Raw genomic sequence first — 21,177 nt, 5'->3', positions numbered from 1 at the left:
AGAAAAATTTCAGGAATGAGGAAAATAAATCTGTCAATAATAAATGCAATCATTAAAAAAAATTTTTTTTTTTTTGGGTCTGGTCATGGGCCCTGAACTCTGGGCCTGGGCGCTGTCCCTCAGCTCTTCAGCTCAAGGCTAGCGCTCTACCACTTAAGTCACAGTGCCACTTCCGGCTTTTTTTTTTTTTCTGCTTATGTGGTGCTGAGGAATTGAACCCAGGGCCTCAGGCATGCAAGGCAAGCGCTCTACCACTGAGCCACCTTCCCAGACCAACACAATCATTAAAATTTTATTCTTTAAAATACAGAGCCAGGCATGGTATCACACAACTATAATCCTGGCATTTGAGAGCTAATGCAGGAGGATTGAGACTCTGAGGCTAGCCTGGGCTACAAAGCAAAATGAACTAATTAGGTAATTAAGCATTATTAAGGTATATAATACATGCAGTCAAGTGCTCAAATATTAAGTATACAGGATTTTTATGTATGTATACATACTGGTAAGTACTACCTAGAACCAAGATAAAAACACATCCAGCATTCCACTTAGCTTTTATTATATTTCATCACTTTTAAAAGCCTATATAAAATTGAAAAAAATCAGATATCCAGCTGGTGGGCTGGATAATTCAGATCCAAGACTCTGAGAATTAATGCTCTGATAGGAATTTTCAGTATTGCATTCAAATTTTGCAGCTCATTAGAAACAAATTCAGCAAGTTACCTGACAATTGTCCATTTGATAATGATTTATATAATTTAAAACAAAGGTGGAAAAACTCTGTATGTAAAAACTCTGTATGTACCAGAAGGTACTTGCCACCCTTACCTGTTCCTCAGGGATGGGATCTTTGTCTGCAATGTGTAGAGCAGGTGGGATCACAGGTGTGGAGATGCAGTGTGAGTTCTCACATGCCACTTCAGGATTGCCTGCAAGGGAGAAGGGCATTGAAAAAGGATGAGAAATGTTAAACATGCAACAAAAATACTCCTGCTTCTAATCCATTGTTAGCTTCATAGTCCAACTTGTTCCTACTAAAATGTTTTAATTTATAAGTGGAAAAGACAACAAAGTTAACAGTAATATGAGTAGATTTTAATTTACCTTAAAACTCTTAGAGGACCTGGTTTTCTGCCTTCTTTGCCTTAAGCAAAATATTTTGTTCACATCATAGAAATAGTTTTAAGACCTAGCACTACTCTTCCTCACACAAAAAAAATAAAAATCAGTCTTTTTTTTGGTACCAGTTCTGGAGCTTGAACTCAGGGCCAGGGCACTATTCTTGAGCCTCTGTGCTCAAGGCTAGCACTCTACCACTTGAGCCACAGTGCCACTTCCAGATTTTTCTGTCTTTGTGGTGCTAAGGAATCAAACCCAGGGCTTTCATGCATACTAGGCAAGCACTCTACCGATAAGCCACATTCCCAGCCCCCCAAATCAGTCTTATACTGATGATATTTTAACTAGAGAAATGGGGCTGGAAAATCCAACTCTTTCTGTATTTGTACCTCCCTTCTCGGTGAGTAGTTTGGCTCTCATCTTTAGAATATTTATTTAAGTCATTCCCTTTATATGTGACTAATCACAACTTCATAAGCCACACTGCTGAGAATTCTTCCCATCTTTTAGCTATAGCTTGCTTTGGCCATACTAGCCCATGCCTATCAAGGGTCTCTTCCATCCCTTGTCCTTTTTAAGTAGAGTGCTGAATGAAAGTTAGAGAGCAGGATTAGTTATTAGTGTGATTCATGGTTATTACATATATAGACAGACACATATGGAGATAGACCTGGTGCTTGCTTCGGCAGCACATATACTAAAATTGGAAAGATACAGAGAAGATTAGCATGCACCTTGCCCAAGGATGACACAAGGAAATAGACCTGGATTGTTTAAGAACCTATATGTATACACAAACTTTGTAGCTCCACCCTTACAATGAGATAGTGTAAAAGCAATTATAAGCTAGACACTAGTGGCTCAAATCTGTAATCCTAGCTAGTCAGAATGCTGAGATCTAATGATCGTGGTTCAAAGCCAGCAAAAAACTCTGTGAGACTCTTTTTTTTTTTTTTTGGTTGGTCATGGGTCTTGAACTCTGGGCCTGGGCACTGTCCCTAAGCTCTTCAGCTCAAGGCGAGCGCTCTATCACTTGAGCTACAGCGCCACTTCTGGTTTTCTGGTGGCTTATTGGAGATAGGAGTCTCACAGTCTTTCCTGCCCAGGCTGGCTTTGAACCACGATCCTCAGATCTCAGCCTCCTGAGTAGCTAGGATTACAGGCGTGAGCCACCAGTGCCCAGCTCTCTGTGAGACTCTTATCTCCAATTAACCACCAAAAAGCTGGAAGTGGAGTTGTGGTGAGTGGTAGATAGAGTGCTAGCCTTGAGTACAGTGCCCAGGCCCCGAGTTCAAGTCCCAGGACCAGCATACACACAACACACACACACACACACACACACACACACACACACACACACACACACACACACACACACACACACACACACATACACACACACACACACACACACACACATACACACACAGAGCAATTATATATTTTATCCCACAGGTTTCATATAGACAAGGCTGATATCAGACTGAAGCTAAGAAAGCAAGGAAGTGCTCAAATAATAATGTTGATACAAATCAGCTGACACCTCAGTTTGAGAAACACAGAACATTATAGTAATGAATTAGCATTCACCAAATAAATCAGAATCCATGTTTTTACTGGTCTAAATATGAAAAGAGGGATCTAAGTAAGTAAACATTTTACCTTACAGTAGACTGCCAAGGTATAAAAGGAAAAATGGAATTAGAACATTACCAATTGGCAACCAACATAGTAATAAAATTCAAGCTAAAACAAACCCAAGTGAGCTGGGGGTGGGGGTGGGGGGATAGGTCAGCCCAGGCAGTTAGTGAGATCCCATTTCCAACAATAAGTTGAATATACACCTGTCAGCTACTCAGAAGTGGAGCCTAGTGGCTCACGTCTGTAATCCTAGCTACTCAGAAGGCCGAGATCTGAGGATTGTGGTTCAAATACAGGCCAGGCAGGAAAATCCATGATACTCTCATCTCCAACAAACGACTCAGAAAAAGCCAGAAGTGGCCACTGTGGCTCAAGTGGTAGAGCACTAACCTTGAGCAAAAGCTGAGGAACAGTGCCCGGGACCAGAGTTCAAGTCCCAGGACCAGCAAAAACAAAAACAAAAACAAAAAGTGGCAGTTCAGTTCTGCCCAAGCATAAATTTGAGACCCCATTTGAAAAATACATAAAACAAAACAGACTGGCAACAGGGCTCAAGTAGCAGAGCACCTGTATAGTGAGTATAAGGCTCTGAGCTCAATCCACAGAACATGGGTTTTATTTGCTTAAAAAGTTAACTTTGAGTATACTATAAGTTTAGACAATATTAACTTCTGCTGCCTCTTTGAATTCATACCTCCCTATTTCCAACTCCTAGCAATAACTAGTCTGTTTAGTGTTTCTTTGACATTTTAAAAATGCCATGTACATGAAGTAAGAAGCATGAAGTAGTTTGGGTCTGGCTTCTTTCATCTAGCATAATGCATCAGAGATTGAGATAAAAATTAATCCTGGGCCGGGTGCCTGTGGCTCACACCTGTAATCATAGCTACTCAGGAGGCTGAGATCTGAGGATAGCAGTTCAAAGCCAGCCAGGGCAGGAAAGTCCGTAAGACTCTTATTTCCAATAAACCACTCAGAAAACCGGAAGTGGCACTGTGGCTCAGATGGTAGAGTGCTAGCCTTAAGCTGAAGAGCTGAGTTACAGCACCCAGTTCCCAGAGCTTAAGCCCCATGATTGACCAAAAAAAAAAAAAAAAATCCTGTTTCTTCTTCTGCTTCTTCTTCCTCTTCTTCCTCTTCTTTTTTTTTTTTTGCCGGTCGTGGGCCTGAACTCTGGGCCTAGGCGCTGTCCCTCAGCGAGCGCTCTACCACTTGAGCCACAGGGCCACTTCCGGCTTTTTCTGTTTATGTGGTGCTGAGGAATTGAACCCAGGGCCTCAGGCATGCAAGGCAAGCACTCTACCACTGAGCCACCTTCCCAGCCCCCTCTTCTTCTTCTTCTTCTTCTTCTTCCTCTTCTTCTTCTTTTGGTGTTGATCAAGGGCTTACATTTAGGGTAATAAAAGAATGAATTTAACCAAGCATAGTGATCCTATGGACTATTATTCTATAATAAAAGGGGTGATATAGTCAGGTTACAGTGGTTCATGCTCATAATCTTTGCTACTCGTAATTTTAGCTGTGCTTTTTCCTGCTCAGCTTTTTGTTCTTGGCTGGCTCTCTAGGAATTCAGCCATGTTTCCCATCTGGCAAAGCTGGTTAATTGGAGTTTCATGAACTTTTCTGCGCTGGCTGCCTTTGAACCTCAATCCTCAGACCTCAGCTTCCTGAGTAGCTAAGATTACGGGCATGAGTCACCAGAACCTGACTGGATCACTCCTTTTATTGCAGAAGAGTATTCTATTGGATCATTATGCTTGGCTAAATTCGTTCTTTTATTACCCTAAATATACGTTTCTGGAACTCTTAATGATAAAAAAATACTATTAAAAGTCATCCTTATTATTATTAAGGTGTTGTACAGAGGGGTTATCATTTCTTAAGTCAGGTACTGAGTACATTGTTTTTTTTGGACAATGCACCACTTGCTTTGTTTTCTCCAAGCTTTTCCCTCTTATCCCTGCCCACGAATTGTAGAGTTCATTTTTAATATAGTGTCTACTGAATCATTTCAGTTTCTTTTTAGAAAGATTTACTGAATGCTCAAACTGTAATTGTTTTATATGAAAATATAAGCCAACATTTGAATTCAATGACAACTTTTAAACATAAATTTAACAGGTTTTATCTGTTTACTTTAGTAATCTAAGATTTTGTGAAGCCTAATACCAGACTGGAATGAGTTTGTTTAATGAATATGTGCTAAAGATAGCTCCAAAGGTACCTTTTTTGTCTGTTTTTCTTCGTAACAGTTTGTCCACCTGAGAAATGGCCTCTTCCCAGCAACTGTTGCTTGCTTGAACATGGGGCTCAATCAACTTTAGTTTCTGTTCTAGAACCTGATAGGCCTCTGATACTGGCTCTTGTGTTTCTTTAGTAGAAACAAGCTTTTCAAGTTCATCTTCAAGAATTATTACCCTGGATAATAGAGAAAAACAAACATATTTAAAAATATATAATGGAAAATTGTAAGTATCATCTATGTATTTTAAAAATAAGCTTATAAAATAAAAATGCTCCAGAGATAATTAGTGATCTATACCCTTAAAAATGATTTAATGGGGTAGCTCATGCCTGTAATCCTAGCTACTCAGAAGGCAGATTGGGAGGACTCAGATTAGAAGTCAGCCAAAGCAACAAAGTCTGTGAGACCCTATGTCAACCAACAACAAAAAAAGCCAGGAGCTGTTGTATGTGCTTGTCATTACAGTTATGAGGGAAGTGTAAAAAGGAGGTCCCAGCCTAGGCCAGCCAGGGTATAATAAAAAGTAACTGAATCAGGAGGCTGAGCTCTGAAGATCATGGTCAAAGCTAGCCCAGGCAGGAAAGTCTGTGAGACTCTTTATTTCCAATTAACCAGAAAACCAGAAGTGGTTCAAAGGGGTCCAAATAGGTAGAGCACTAGCCTTGAGCAGAAAGAGCTTAGGGATAGCGCCCAAACCCTGAGTTCAAACCGCATGCCAACAATATATTTTATTAAAAATATCTTAAAAAGGATCAGGGCACCAGTGGCTCATACCTATAATGCTGGCTACTCAGGAGGCTAAGATCTGAGGATCACAGTTAAAAGCATGCCTGGGTTGGAAAGTCTGTGAGACTCTTCTCTCCAATAAACTACTCAGAAAAAGCCCAAAGTGGTGCTGTGGTTCAAGTAAGCTCTGGAACAGCGGCTAGGCCCCGAGTGTAAGCCCTAGGATCAGCACCATATATATATGGAAAAATATGCTTATATAAAAAGTGAGGAATACCATGTTAGATGAAACATGGCAAAAAGTCATTTGTATAATTTGGCAGGACAGAAAACAGCAACTTTCTGTAAGCTGCTTCATTTGAAGCACCTATATTTGGAAACCAGTTAAGATTATCAGTTAAGGATAAAAGTGAATACATAAATATATGCCTCGTGTGTATGTGTGTAGGGGGGACTGGGACTTGAGAATTGCTTAATTTTTTTTTTCCTCTTAAAGCTCTACCACTTAAATCACACTTTTACTTCTGACTTTTTGCTTGTTAATAATAGAAGAGTGTTTTGATATTGTCTGCCAACTGACTTCTAACCACAATCCTCACATATGTCTCTTTTTTTCCTTTTTTGTCCATTGTGGGGCCTGAACTCTGGGCCTGGGTGCTGTCCCTCAGCTCTTCAGCTCAAGGCTAGCCCTCTACCACTTGAGCCACAGTGCTACATCCAGCTTTTTCTGCTTATATGGTACTGAGGGATTGAACCCAGGGCCTCATTCATGTGATGCAAGCACTCTACCACTAAGCCACCTTCCCAGTCCTCACATGTCTCTTAATATGGTAGTGTACTCTCTTGGGTGGGGGAATGGCTAGTGTCTAATACCCAAGTACAGGCAAGAGGTAAGATGATCCTGCAGAGGCACAGAGTAGGACAGCAACTGAGCAAAAGAAGAGACTCAAAAAGGTTTTGAAGTATAAGATATAAAGCCATTTTTTAGGAGGTATAGCTCAAATGCTAGAGTTCTTTCCTACTGTACACACATATCATACACACAAAAAGGCATTAAAAAATAACATGTTTCTGTGGAGGAGATGGGGACAAACAAGTCGTTTAAGGATTCAGGTGGACCTGTTGCAACAATGAGAAGTACAAAATGTCATGTCAAAACCAGCTTTACAATGTCGGTGTGGGGGGGGAGGGGGTATAATTGGGTGGGGGGAGGGGGGAGGCTGGGAAGGGAGGTGAAGGGTAAACAAAGGAGGAGGCTGCAATGCTTGGTAAGAAATGTATGCATTATCCTGCCCATGTAATTGTAGCCCCTCTGTACAGTATGTTCTCAAATAAAAAAAAATAAATAAAAAATTTAAAAAGAAAAAAAATAACATGTTTCAAAGTGGTATGTATGAACTAAGTATGGTGATAAACACCTACAATACCAGCACTCTGAAGGCTGAGGCAGGAAGCTCTTAAGTTCAAGGCCAAGATTCGCTAGTGAATTCAAGGCTAACCTAAGCTATACTGGAAGACCTTATCTCTAAAGTAGTGTATAGAAGCAATATTGAGAAAATCATATGATAATTTGTGACTGGTATACTTTTTGATTAAAGTATTTGGAAAGTCAATGTATAATAGCATATATATAGACTACTTTTTTTTTTTTTTTTTGCTGGTCCTAGGGTAGGAACTCAGGACTTGGGTGCAGACTTTTAGCTTCTTTTGTTCAAGGCTTGCACTCTACCACTTGAGTCACAGCTCCACTTTTTGGCTTTTCTTTTGTAATTTATTGGAGTCTCGAGTATCACAGACTTTCCTGCCTGGGGTAGCTTTGAACAGCAATCCTCAGATCTCAGCCTCTTGAGTAGCTAGGATTACAGGTGTGAGCCACCAGTGCCCAGCTAGACTATTACATTTTAAAACAAGACACTTCTTCACGTAACTCACAATTCCTGTCTGAGGTACAAAGCCCTTTTTATTTGTATTCATGTCCATGGAGGATATCTTACTTCTTTCCCTAAGCCATTTTCCTTTACTGTAATGCAATCAATACGTCTGGTATATTTCTGATTCTATTACCAGAAACTCTGGTTTTGACAAGTTTCATTTTTCCCTGATGATAATCTAATTTTTGCCATCTATTTAAACAAAAATGGCCTTATTGCCCATATTCCTTGCTAAAAGGTGGGTTAGCATCCATCTGTTACATTACATCAGCAGACCGAGGAAGTAGAGCTATGGCACAAGTTACAGAACAGCAGATATGAATCACTGCAACACCTTCATCTCAGGGTCTCTTCATTTTCCCCATGCTGTAACCTTTATTTGAGCTTATCCTACCATACTTATCCTAGGCCCGTGAAGTTATAGGAAACATCTTTCTTCTCAAAATATTCTTTTTTTTTTCTTTTTTTTGGTAATAGGGCTTGAACTCTGGGCCTAGGCCTTGTCCCTCAGCTCTTCAGCTCAAGGCTAGTGCTCTAACACTTGAGCCACAGCACCACTTCTGGTTTTTCTAGTGGTTTATTGGAGATAAGAGTCTCATGGACTTTCCTGTCTTGGCTGGCTTTGAACTGTGATCCTCAGATCTCAGCCTCCTGCGTAGCTAGGATTACAGGCGTGAGCCACTGGTGTCCAGCTCAAAATATTCTTTTGACCTTAAATTTTTTTTTTGACTTTAACTTTTTATCCTTGCACATCTTATCTTCATTCTTCTTACAACTCATTTTCTATTTTACTGATATGTCAGAAACGTATCTTACAAAATTAACTGCTGCCCTTTGTTCTTCTTCTTGTCTGGTCTTCTGGGACAAGTAAATTAACTATAATCTTGTCAACTCAGTAAATTCCTAAGACCCTCTTGCTTCCCAACACGATAAGAACCCAAGCATCCAATTGATCTAACTTTGACTAACTTAAAAAAAAAAAGCTGCATCAGAATGATTGTTAGGTATTTTATATTTTGACTCCATTTTCTTTTCTTTATTTTTGGGGGGATTAAACTCAGGGCTGTGTGCCAAGTGCTCTACAACTTGGGCTTCCTCTCCCTTCTAGCTCAATAAAAATAAATGAAAATACTATTTTCAATTGTAAAGGTACACTGAAATGAGATAAAAATGTGGAAACTATGGCTCAGTACTAAAAATATAAAGTAGAAGATCAAGAAATACAAACTGTGTACCCTAGCTTTTACAGTTCAACTAAGCCTCCAAAAACTTGCCCTGTATTAGAGAAAACTTTCCAAATCTGTTGCAAAAACAGAAAACGTTTTACTCTTCTGGTGCATATGACGATACCTTCTGTACTGCTTTAGGACTGGCAAGTACTTCTCTCAAGACTGCTTGTTCCAGTTTTAAGTCCTACCTTAAGAACGTTCTATTTCATAATGTCTCCATTTGAGCTTCAGAGACAATGAACATCTGCTTCTGTCTTGACTTTCTAGGTTTTCTGTTGAAATCAGGAAATGTAAAAACTATAAATGTTCTCCAAAATTAGAGTTCTTACAAATCATGGTTCATCTGCTAGATCCATGGCTATCACCCACCATTCAGGCTGCATGCCTCAACTTTGTTTATTCTTTCTAGCTAGGACCTAGCTGTCAACAATGGTACCAAGAAGCTTGTTAATCATTGTACCATTCCCTTATATAGCTTCTAAACTTACTCATTCAGTAAGGCTTTCAGATGGAGCTGTAAGCTGCGCACTGCTGTGTGAACATTATTCAGTTCTCTTGACTTCTGCTGAGTTTTGGATAAACGCTGGGGAGCTGATTGGTGCTGAGTTTCAAAGTACCGATAGAATTCATAGCTGCGCTTAAGCTCTTCCAAACAGGCAGAATGAGCATGAGGTAGACCTTGAGTCACATCAGATAAAATACGATGAGGCAAATGTGCTGGAGTAAGCAAGGGCCCCAGTGGTGAATTGGCTGGAGAAAGTAGCAGGGCTAACCGTCTGAAGAACTCTGAACTCTGTGCCATCCAGAGTTGGAACAAAACCTAAAAAACAAATCAACATAGAGGGGTGAGAAGTGGGGGAGGAATAATAAAAGATTTTAGCAAACAATCAAAACAAGCTACAGACTTCTTTATTAAGCAATACAGAAACATCTTAACTTCTAGTTTGGATGTTTCACCTTATCCAAATGAATATAGCTGACCTAATTCTAATTGAGTAAGAACGTTATACCACATTATGCAGGCATGGCATGTAGGAACTTAAGGCCCCAGTTGAGCAGGTAACACCTATATATAATTTAGCCTCTACTATGCTAAATGGGAAGTGTTGATGGAATAAAATACTTATTAGCATCTTCCTTCTTGAGTGAAATTCATATAGAAAGGAATAACTGTGAGATTAATGTGTAGGCATATGTAAGTCCAAAGAATTAAGTAACTGATTGGTTGATTGAGAGTTTTGGGTTCAAAAATAAGACTATTATTTTGGTCTAGGAACTAGCTAAGTAATTAACACAAAAATCAGTCCAAGAGTGTCCACAGCCCAGGAATGCTAGAACACATGTTTTTGAGAAATACAGCCTGAATCCAGACAGCAAAGGATTCTCTGAATACAGTCCTATTTAAGATAAGGACAGGGTCCCTAAAGCAAACACAGGAGGAGCTGCTTTAATATGAAAACAGGTAGCAGACAACAAAAACAGGATAGAACTATTTTGGAGAACTTAGATCTCAATTATTCACAACTATGAGAATGGGTATTATTACGATGGTTTTATTGAATGAATTTTAAAGTTATACAAGTAATGGATTAACTTCACATAAAGCTGTTTTATCGTTAATATTTTAAGTGAGCAAGGTTAGACTTCTAAACTGCTAAAGATATACTATTTTTGAAAATTCTTGAAAATAAGTCAGCTTACTTGTAAGTCTTCTTATTTAATCAAAGTTTGTGACTATAATGATTTTCTTTATTGTTTTATTTGTTTAGAAAATACTTCTTGAACATCTATGATAGGACAGGCACTATATTGGGTGCTGATAATATATCTGTGAATAAAATAAAAGAACAAGAATCTCTGCTTGGATGAAGCTTCATTCAAGTGCGTGTAGGAGGAAGACATAATAATGAATAAAAGAATGTTTCTTGGTTGATGGGTTATAGAGACAAGTACTTCAGAAAAGGAGAACAAGAAGTGTGTGTGTGTGAACAGATGTATACATATGGGGGAGGAGAGAGGAAGGAAGAAATAGAAGGGAAGGGAATTCCCAGGAAGGTCTCTAAAATGTTACTTGAAAGAACTGGTTCATGGACTCTCATGAGGGAAGAGTTATGAGGCAGGAGCCAAGTGAACTTTGGTAAAATCTGGGAAGTCTGGTTTTCCAGATTCACTTTCTCATTTTGCTTTGCTGCCCACACAACTCAGGATTTAACAAGCTTGAAAAACATACCAAAAATGTAAGAAAGTAGGAAAGCCACACAGATATCTTGATTAGTAAACAGATCATTTTTAAAAGGAAATGAAATTCTGTAATTGCTTCTCTCAGTCTTCAAAGAATAACAGCAATTGCCTTTTTAAAGTATCCATTTTATGACAAGTCCTGTTTTAGGTTTCATAGGTTTTCTAACTTAAATCTTACAAAACAAATATTCCTTTTTTATAGGCAAATTTAAGTGGTTTATTCCAGGCCAAATGCTTTCAGTCAGGGCTGAAATATAAACTTACCTCTACTTCAACCTTATTCACTAAGAGAGTTGCTCAGATAGTCTTGTGGGAAAAAAAAAAAACAACCCAACTTTTCAATATAGGGTAAAATAGCCATGATATTGAATTGCTGTCCAAAGTCCCACCGTTCCAGGATTAACATGTTTTGTTTGTTTTAAAAAAACAGTTATAGTTACACCATCTATATATGATATATTCTGACTATTTTTCTGGAGATAGATGTTCCTATCTGCTTTGATAAAATTTTTGTAAAAAAGTCAGAGCTCCTGCATAATGGTTCACATTTGGCTCAATTATGATTCATGAGCCATTTATCTTTTGCCAAGCATTCAAGCAGTATTCCATTTTATAAGACTGCATGCATAAAGCTAATAAGCAACTTGGTAATAATAAGGCTTCACTAGTGGAATTACTTATTCAAAGAACAAATCATGTAAAAAACTCTTTATATGTCAAACTGCATTCTTCAACAAGTAACTTTAGGAAATTGAGGAAAACAGGAAGAAAACTGTTGCAATGGCTTACCTAAGATATAACGGTAACCAGGCATGGTAATGTACACCTGTAGTCCTAGCTACTTGGGGACTTCAGGCAGGAAGATCTCTAGTTCAAGATCAGCCTGGGCAATATAGTGGGCCCTTTTCTTAGAAAATAAAATTTAAAAAAGAGAGAGAATGGGATAGACATGGTGGCTAAGATGGGAATGTCAGGAGAGATACAGATAAAAGTAGGTGGTTTAAAATAGGCTTTCTGACTGATGATAATATAAGGCGATAAAATGAGGGATAAAGAAGGATGGTACTCAGGTCTTTTTTTTTTTTTTTTTTTTTTTGTCGGCTGTGGGGCTTGAACTCTGGGCCTGGGTGCTGTCCCTCAGCTCTTCAGCTCAAGGCGAGCGCTCTACCACTTGAGCTACAGCGCCACTTCCGGTTTTCTGGTGGTTTATTGGAGATAGGAGTCTCACGGTCTCTCCTGCCCGGGCTGGCTTTGAACCGCAATCCTCAGATCTCAGCCTCCTGAGTAGCTAGGATTACAGGCGTGAGCCACCAGCGCCCGGCGGTACTCAGGTCTTTAGCCTAAGTTGGGTGGTGCCATTTATGAAGTAGGGGTAAAATAAGGGTTATAAACAAGACAAGGCAAATTTCAAGGAAAGGGAGTAAAAATACCCCAAGAGAATTAGTTTTTTTTTTTTTTCCTGCTAGAATGGGTAGTATTAGCAATAGAAATAACTAAACTACACATCCAGCTCCAGAATCAGAGAACAGATACATATTAGAAAATCTGTAGGATATACAAGTTGATACAGTTAGAAAACCAAAATGGATTTTGATCAATGCTGTCAATTCCACTTCCATTGATTTTCATGGTTATCTAGGGAAGTTTTAAAGACTAAGAAAGAAAAAAGGACCGCCAAAGTTTTATAAATATTTTAAAAGGAATTTAATACCTTTGTGCTGGCCTATAAAAATGCTCATGGACTTTTACTGCATACGTATTTGTCAGTTTTTTGAGACATGGTTTTACGATATAGCCCAGGCTAGTCTTAAACTTACAATCCCCCTGTCAACTTCCAGCTGCTGGGATTACAGGTGTGCACATGACTTATACAACTTACTTTAATTTAGATTTCCCCATGGTATTATATTATTATTATTATTATTATTATTATTATTATTATTATTATTATTATTTTGGTCATGGGTCTTAAACTCAGGGCCTGGGTACATCCCTGAGATTTTCTGCTCAGAGCTGGCACTCTACTACTTTGAGACACAGTGCCACTTCTGGTTTTCTGATGGTTAACTGGAGATTGGAGTCTCACAGACTTTCCTGCCCAGACTGGTTTTGAACCACACGCCTCAGATCTAAGCCTCCTGAGTATCTGGGATTATAGGCATGAGCCACCAGTGCCAGACCCATAGTATAATTTTTCTTTAGTATTTTTCTAATGACACCAAAGCAGTTCCTTAATTATAAGTACCACAAATCTCTACCAAATCTACATTACTGTATATATAATTTGTTTCCAATATTTGATATACTATAGTAATGTCATAAATACACTTTAGGTGTGTGTCTGATTATTTCCTGAGATAAATCTGTAAGGGTAAAATTGGTAAAGATAAATCCATTGCTAAGGCGAACGACATTAATGATGGATTCAATAGTGCAGGAATTCTCCAGATCTTCATTGGATTAATGAATATTAACAATTTCCAACACCCTTGGCAAAATGGTTAATTTATTATTTTCAAAATAAAAATATATTTCTCCAATCATGTACAACATCTATTTTCTATTAAGTTTTATTTATTTATTTTTTAGTCTTCACTACCCGTAATCCCCCAGGGCTGAGATATAATTCAGGTCCTCTTGAATGCTAGCAAAGTAACCTACCAGAGTAAGCCAAACCCTTAGCCCTATAAATTTTAGATACCGTACATTCAAAGGTAAAGAATATCTTTTATATAAAAAGAATCCAAGGGCTTGGAATGTGGCTTAGTGGTAGAGTGCTTGCCTAGCATGCAGGAAACCCTAGGTTCAATTCCTCAGCACCACATAGACAGAAAACAGCCGAAAGTGGCATTGTGGCACAGTGGCAGAGTGCAAGCCTTGAGCAAAAGAAGCTCAGGGACAGTGCCCAGGCCCTGAATTCAAGCCCTAGAATTCAAGTTTTTGCTATAAAACATTGTAATATTTTTGCTAATCATATTTAAGGTAGTCCAGCATTTGAAATTTATTTTTTATAGTTAATTGTATCCTATTATGAGGATTTTTATTAAATGTACATCTATCTATCTATATATATATGATATAATATAATATAAAGAATTTGGGAATGTTCCAAAGGAACAAGTAGATTTTAAAGGCTTTATCCGTGTTTGTTGAAACACTGGCTTCCTATTAAAGTAATTCACTTATTTGGAATGGGGACGTGACTGTTTAGTAATAAGCACAAGGCTTTGAAGTCAAACCCTAATACCATCAATCAGTAAAAATTTTAAAAATTTACTTTTCTCATACTCTAATTGAAGGCATTTCTTTTTTTCTTTTTTTAACGGTACTGGTCCTTGAACTCAAGGCCTTTTGCTTGTTAGGCAAGGGTTCTACCTTCAGCCTTAAGGCATCTTGTATTAAGAATGTAAGAGTTTGGTATCAAAACACAAAGATCTCTCCATTTAATCTACATGATTCTCTTATCCTTTAAAGACAGTGAAACAAACATCACTAAGGCATTTATGAAGACAGTGAAAGGGAGCAGGTGTACCATTTATTTTCAGAAAGCACAGGTACAATCCAGGTGCTATTTTTTATTTAGGCCTTCCCTTCTACAAATGGATTACCTTCAATGCAGGTAGGCTGAAGCCATCTGTAAGGTTATGTGCTTCCTCTTCTGAAATCTGCTCTTCACTAAGTCCAAGGCCCAGCTCCTTAAAAGGCACCACACAGATGTAGTTGGTAACATTGTCACTCTCAGAGTTCAGGGGGTAGGTTAAATTAGGTTAAGGCAATCAACATCTTTTCATTAAGGCACAAAAGGTACAAACTATCTCAAATTACATTTACTAATTTTTATTTTGAACTTTTCACTGGAGAAGTGTATCAGTTTTTAAACTGAAATTAATCTTAAGATCGAATGCACTAATAATTCTCGGCCTATATCATCTCATAGGCTACTTGTGAATAAAATTTTTATGTCTACATAATGAAAAGTTCACCTCCTCAAAGGTGTTAACATGCCAACTAAGTTATTTTTCACACCTACCTTTTGAAGCTGTATTTTGTACTTCATTGTATAGTGGCTCAGGTCACCACTATGCTACAGTAACACTTCTCTCTTTGCTCCCACAGCCCAAACAGTGCAGGACATCACAAACTAGCTGAACATTAAAGACTACTGATATATGTAGTACTAGCCTGATGCAGGATGTTTGACACACACTGTTCTTATTTCCTTATAATTATTTTTGCCCTTCAATTCTTTTTGTAAAGAACTATGTTTAATAAGTAGAACCTAAACCTAAAATAATAAGAATAGGACATCAATGAAAAGTAGAGACGATGAGGGGGAAGATCAGTGGGAGGCAGGAGGTAGTATGGGGTAAAGGAGATTAACATAACAGAATCTACCTAATATTGTTTAAGGATGAGGGGGGAGAAGGAAGAGGTGTTAAGGGACTATAATAGAGGTGTGAACTTGTTAAAAGTATACTGCTTGCACATTTGGAATTATCACAATGAAACTCCCTTGTATCACTAATATATGTAAATACTTTATTTTTGTGTGTGTGAACTTAAAAACTGAGGAACACTTAATTCTAGCTACAGAGGAGGCTGAGATCTGAGGATCGTGGTTCAAAGCCAGCCGGACAGGAAAGTCTGTGAGACCCTTATCTCCAATTAACCACCAGAAAACTGGAAGTGGCGTTGTGGCTCTAGTGGTAGAGTGCTTGCCTTGAGCTGAAGAGCTGAGGGACAGCACCACAACTGACAAACAAATTTAAAAAAAAAAATTAAAAATTTCCCATTTGCCACTATTACAGTAAATAATTTACTAAATTGGCCAGTATCAAAACAATTTCAAAAAAATTTTTAGTGTTAAAAATTTACTAAGTGCTGAAAATTTCAAAATAAAACTCTTACTGGGGCTGGGAAGGTGGCTCAGTGGTAGAGCGCTTGCCTTGCATGCGTGAGGCCTGGGTTCCATTCCTCAGCACCACATAAGCAGAAAAAAATAAGCCGGAAGTGGCGCTGTGGCTCAAATGGTAGAGTGCTAGCCTTGAGCTGAAGAGCTGAGGGGCAGCGCCCAGGCCCCCAGTTCAGGCCCACGACCAGACCCCTTCCACCAAAAAAAACCCAAACTCTTATGGATAGTAAATGTTATATGGATTTTTTTCAATTGACTTTTATTAAAAACAAAATGTGAAAAAACGAAACAAAACAATTATATTTATTCTTGAGATGGAACCATCCTTAAACTTTTAGCTCTTGACTATTTGGTCAAACCCTTTGATTTACTGCTAGATTAAATTTATAAATATTCCATTGAAGATTTTATAACTGTGAGGTTATTCTATAATTTTTAGTCCTTATAATAAATCATATTTAGATTATGATATACTACTTTCACAAATAAAATAATGTTGGGGAGCTTTTTTGCCTTCTCTATGGAAAGAAATTTTTTTTAACTTTACCGTAAAAATATCTGCATCTTACTGTTAATTTTTTTAGTTAGTTTTTGAATTGGTCATACACTCAGGATTCAAAATTCATGAAGGATAAAGTGAAAACTGCTTCTACCCTAGTTCTAGTTACCTAATTCCCCTATTCAAAGCCAAAAGCAATCCCAATTATCAGAGGTTCTGCATCCTTCAAGATACTCTATGTATATAAGAAAAAGCAAATCCACATAGATATATGTACCTGGAAGCATATGATAATCAATATACATACACTCACACACACTTGTACAACATATTTATCTCTATGGATCTAGTCACAGTCCTTTTTATGTAATGGCAATCTACTACATATATTGCTCCAGGTACCTTGCTGGTTGTTTTGGTTTGTTTATACTTAATATAACTTGGAGAGAGTCATGGTAGAGTGTCAAGAACCTTTACTGTTCTCTTCTGAAAAAAAGATTTTGTTGTTGTTGGTCATGGCGCTTGAACTCAGGGTCTGGGCACTATCTGTGAACCTTGTTGCTCAAGGCTAGTGCTCTACCACTTTCAGTCACAGTTCCACTTCTGGTTTTTGAGGGGTGTCTCACAGGAACTTTTCTGTCCAGGCTGCCTTCAAACCGTGATCCTCAGATCGCAGCATCATAAGTAGTTAGGATTACAGATAGGAACCACCAGTGCCTGACTAAAATTGAGTATTTTAAAATCACACATCCAGTCTCTTCACGTTTTCAAATTCTTATGTCAGTTTTAGAGATTTGCATTTTTGTAAGAAATGAACAATTGTCTCCTACATTTAAAAAGTTGCTACCACAGTGTCACATCACATACACAATCATCTTGTAATTACTTTAATGTCTTTCACATTAATGGTTTTAGCTGTGTTCTCATTATTGATCTTGTATATTTCTGTTGATCAGTCATATAAAAGTTTAGGTATCTTAGGGATCTTTTCAAAGAAATGGTTGGTGGCTCCTTTTTCATTCAATTTGTAAAAGTTTATTGTATAGAAGAGTATTATCGAGCCCTGGTCTACATCTCAATCTCATTTCGTATTTCAACCCTCAACCTACCCACTCTAGTTAAGATTATCTTTTTTTCTATACTTCAGTCAGGCTACATATATTCCTACCACAAGATCTGCATACTTACTGGCCCATCTAAATGAACATTCTTCACCTAGATCTTTCTCACAGTTCAAATCTGTTTCAATGCCAGCTCCTCAGAGAGGTCTTCCCTCTCATTCCAACAGATGTAGCACCAACAACACTCTCTGTCCTATACCTTGGGCATATTTTCCTTGACAGTTATTAGTGTACCTGAAAAATCTTAAACATTTTTTTTCTTTTCTGAGCTTATTATTATCATGGTCTGAGCAAGATAGGTAAGTGCTCTACTATTGAGCTACTCACTCCTAACTGTTCATTTTTAAAAATTGATTTCATCTCATCCACTAGAAGGTAAAGTCCCTGAGAAGAATCTTATCTTGTTCTCTACAAGTGTTTAGTATTTAGAATGGTGAGTGTCATGGGAACCTGCTCCTCATTTCCTTCCCCTCCAGTAAATTATAAATTCCCTCAAGGCAGGAATGATATCTATTATTATTGACCTTGGCACAGCTAGTGACTAGCATAGTGCTTAGCATTGAGCTTGTGCTCCATAAAAACTCACTGGATGACTAACTTGTAGTTTACATGCCACTGTCAAACCTCTATTTTTTTTTCCATATACTTTTCTCTACTTGGAATGCAGTATCATTTCTCATGATCAACTACTAATTCTCTTTTGAGGTTCAACTTCATATCAGCAACTTAGAGCTCACCGCTCTAAAACCCTTCCCTGATTCTATGAGCCAAGGACATGTCCAACTATGGAGGGAGGCATCCTGAGCATTTGTACTGCCTTATGAATACCGGCTTATATACAGACCAGACACAAATGTCTTTAAAAGTGGTACAAATGTTTTTCACTCTATCTCACTCAGGCATTTAAGCAATAGGGTAAATCAATGGGCAAGTTCTTGGTGAAAATGTCAGTCATATTTTCCAAAGAACTTGCACAGAAGATGTATGTATATTTATAAATCATAATTCATAGTCTATACATTTTAAAATAGTATGTGTGCTACTAAGCAAGTTAGTTAACATTTATTTTTGTTTTCTCAGAGATAAGAAAATCTGGCTAGGAAGGTTTGTGTAAAAATATAATGAGAGAATACAAAGCATTCTGTGCACTTTAAGCATTTTAATTATCAGTGTTGTAGAATGCAGCATATTGAAGCTGCTGAGTATAACTCATAATTTAAGGTAACTATGGATGATTAGTAAAACAAGGATCTAATTCACCTTTACTCTCTGGCTAACTAAATGTAAGTGCAGACTTACTGTAAAGCAGTCTTTGAGTGCTTCCTATATACTAGGTCCTGTATGAGTAAGTTTGTATGCAACAACTCAACTGACCTTAGTAAAAATATAATGAGGATAATTATGATACCATTGCTCTTTAAGGATGAAGACAAAGAACTTAAGAAACTTGCGTAAGGTTATCTAGGCAGTAACTTATATAGACAGCAACCTGGCTTTGGAGTCTGTTTCTAAAAGGGGAACGATTTCCTGTCACCAGCTTACTATTGTGTCATGACAAATTTGCCAAGTTCACTCATTTTTAAAAATTTAGACCTACCAAAGCATGCTCTTATGACTTTATTCTTTGGACTAGTAGAGGGAAGGACTTTACAGTTTATCCCTGTTTAAAAAAATGAGCCACATAAGAGTAGAACTTTCTTCCTGTCTGTTATTATCTTTCCTCTAGGAACTCATTTCCAGTTTTAAAATAGAAGTGATGATGGAATTAGCTTCCAAATAGGCAATCTCAATTTCTAGTTAACTTTTACAGGATGCAACTCTAATATTTGTATTTAGGACTTTAGAAGTACTTCTTATTCTCATGCACAGACAGAAAAGGATATTTTTTCAGCATATATAGGGTAGCTAGCCTTGCTGCTTGGAAGTTGGCTCTTACAGTTCTGTAGACAGCTTTCCGAAGACCGATGAGCTGCTGACTGGGATGCTGTCCAGCTTTATTAAATGAGCAAGCAGCACTGACCCTGTCAAGCAAACTTGAAAAGTAAAATGTGATACAACTATGCAGGTGTCCTAAAGTTTTTGTTTTCTAAATCCACAATTCTATTACACTTAGAAAAAAACCTTTCTCATACTTTTTATTAGAAAATGATTATAAGTATTGCAAATCAAGTGTCACAAATAGCCATTTCCTTGATACATGTATAGTCGATAGAAAAAAAAGACAAATAAAAATCAAAATGACAAAAAGGTTTTCTCTGATTTGGATCAACAATGAATTTTAGTTCAGCTAGAACAGAAATGTAGGAATATTTACATAAGAATTTGTATCTTTTCTGCAAAAAGATACGCTGCCTGCTTACACTAAAGTGGGGCTACTTTACATTCAGTTTTCAAAACTTATATCCATTAGGATGTAAGAAGGGCTTATCAATACTTTCACATGCTTAATATATATTATATATGTTTATTAATCATATATTTGGTCACTTGTACAGAACAACCAAACACTGTATAGAAATATATTCTGTACATTCACAAAAGTAGGGCAACATTACTTACCCACCTGCAGCCACTGGCACTTACCTACTCAAAATGAAGTAGGAGAACGCAGAAAGATAACAGGACCAGTGGCGAACAGGGGAATGCAAGTAGAAAGGCAAAGTAAGGGTTACTGTGTGGTAGGATAGCTACTCTCAAAGCTCTTTAAGAGGAGCATAGTTCATGGCACTTTCCTTAAGATAAATGGTACGTAATTGTTACAATGCGTTGTATTACAACGGAAAAAAGGCAGGATTAAATATTACAGTAACTGGATAGTAGTTTTAAAAAAAAAAAAAACCCTAATCAGTAACTTTTCCTAATAGCAAAACCAAATATCAGCTTTTATAAATTTCCTATACTATAATCACCAATCTCTAAAAAAAGACAACTAATTCAAAACTTTAAAAATGTTAAACCAAATTAAAACAGGCATGATGACTAACTGGCATTATTTTAGAATAAGGGATTAAAGACAAAAAAGGGTTATTGGCTAGACAACAAATTGAGATAAAAAACAAAACAGCACTCATGACAATATATGGACCTGCTACTTCTACTAACCTACTTTACTATATTTTATAAACTGAAAATATTTCTAAATATTATGATTCTGAATTTATTATTTTCCAATCCATTGTCCTGATAAATGGAGACAAATGAAACATTATCTCTTCCAATAGTTTATTTGCCTATCTGCTATCATAACTGAGAATAGGCACCTGGCCTACTTTACCTTTTCATGTCAATTCTGTATATCCAGGTAAAAGTTGGAAATGACAAAAGTCATAGGCTCCTCTATACATGCCTAAGCATTAATTGGATATATGGCTCTCAATTAAATGCTGTATGAGTCAAGAATAAAAATGAGAGATTATTCACTTTAAGGATGCTTTTTAACTTTCTGAATTAGAAAATTTGATTTTCTTTCCCAACAAGAAGTGAACTTAGAGCTGGGGGCACAGGCAC

At 37.5% G+C, this 21,177-nt stretch overlaps 1 protein-coding gene and 1 non-coding gene across 6 annotated transcripts in view; one reads left to right on the top strand and one right to left on the bottom strand.

The window, feature by feature from the left end:
• Vezt (vezatin, adherens junctions transmembrane protein) overlaps positions 1-21,177 on the bottom strand; it is a 55,408-nt gene that overhangs the window by 5,139 nt on the left and 29,092 nt on the right. For 3 of the 5 annotated variants that reach the window (XM_069990261.1, XM_069990254.1, XM_069990262.1), the window contains exons 6-10: positions 19,554-19,691; positions 14,747-14,894; positions 9,386-9,717; positions 4,991-5,184; positions 835-935 (exon numbers count right to left, since the gene is read on the bottom strand). In XM_069990261.1, coding sequence (XP_069846362.1) covers positions 835-935; positions 4,991-5,184; positions 9,386-9,717; positions 14,747-14,894; positions 19,554-19,691 — 913 coding nt within the window. Of the gene's footprint in view, positions 1-834; positions 936-4,990; positions 5,185-9,385; positions 9,718-14,746; positions 14,895-19,553; positions 19,704-21,177 lie in introns of all 5 variants that reach the window. The other 2 variants (XM_069990257.1, XM_069990250.1) reach the window with 1 other exon arrangement.
• On the top strand, positions 1,799-1,902 carry LOC138806603 (U6 spliceosomal RNA). Its single transcript, XR_011365937.1, has one exon. It is a non-coding gene; the product is annotated as a U6 spliceosomal RNA (small nuclear RNA).

The sequence above is a fragment of the Dipodomys merriami genome, unplaced genomic scaffold (genome assembly GCF_024711535.1).
Source record: "Dipodomys merriami isolate MVZ:Mamm:240054 unplaced genomic scaffold, mDipMer1.0.p SCAF_10, whole genome shotgun sequence".
Taxonomy (NCBI): domain Eukaryota; kingdom Metazoa; phylum Chordata; class Mammalia; order Rodentia; family Heteromyidae; genus Dipodomys; species Dipodomys merriami.
This window is presented reverse-complemented; position numbering and strand designations above follow the sequence as displayed.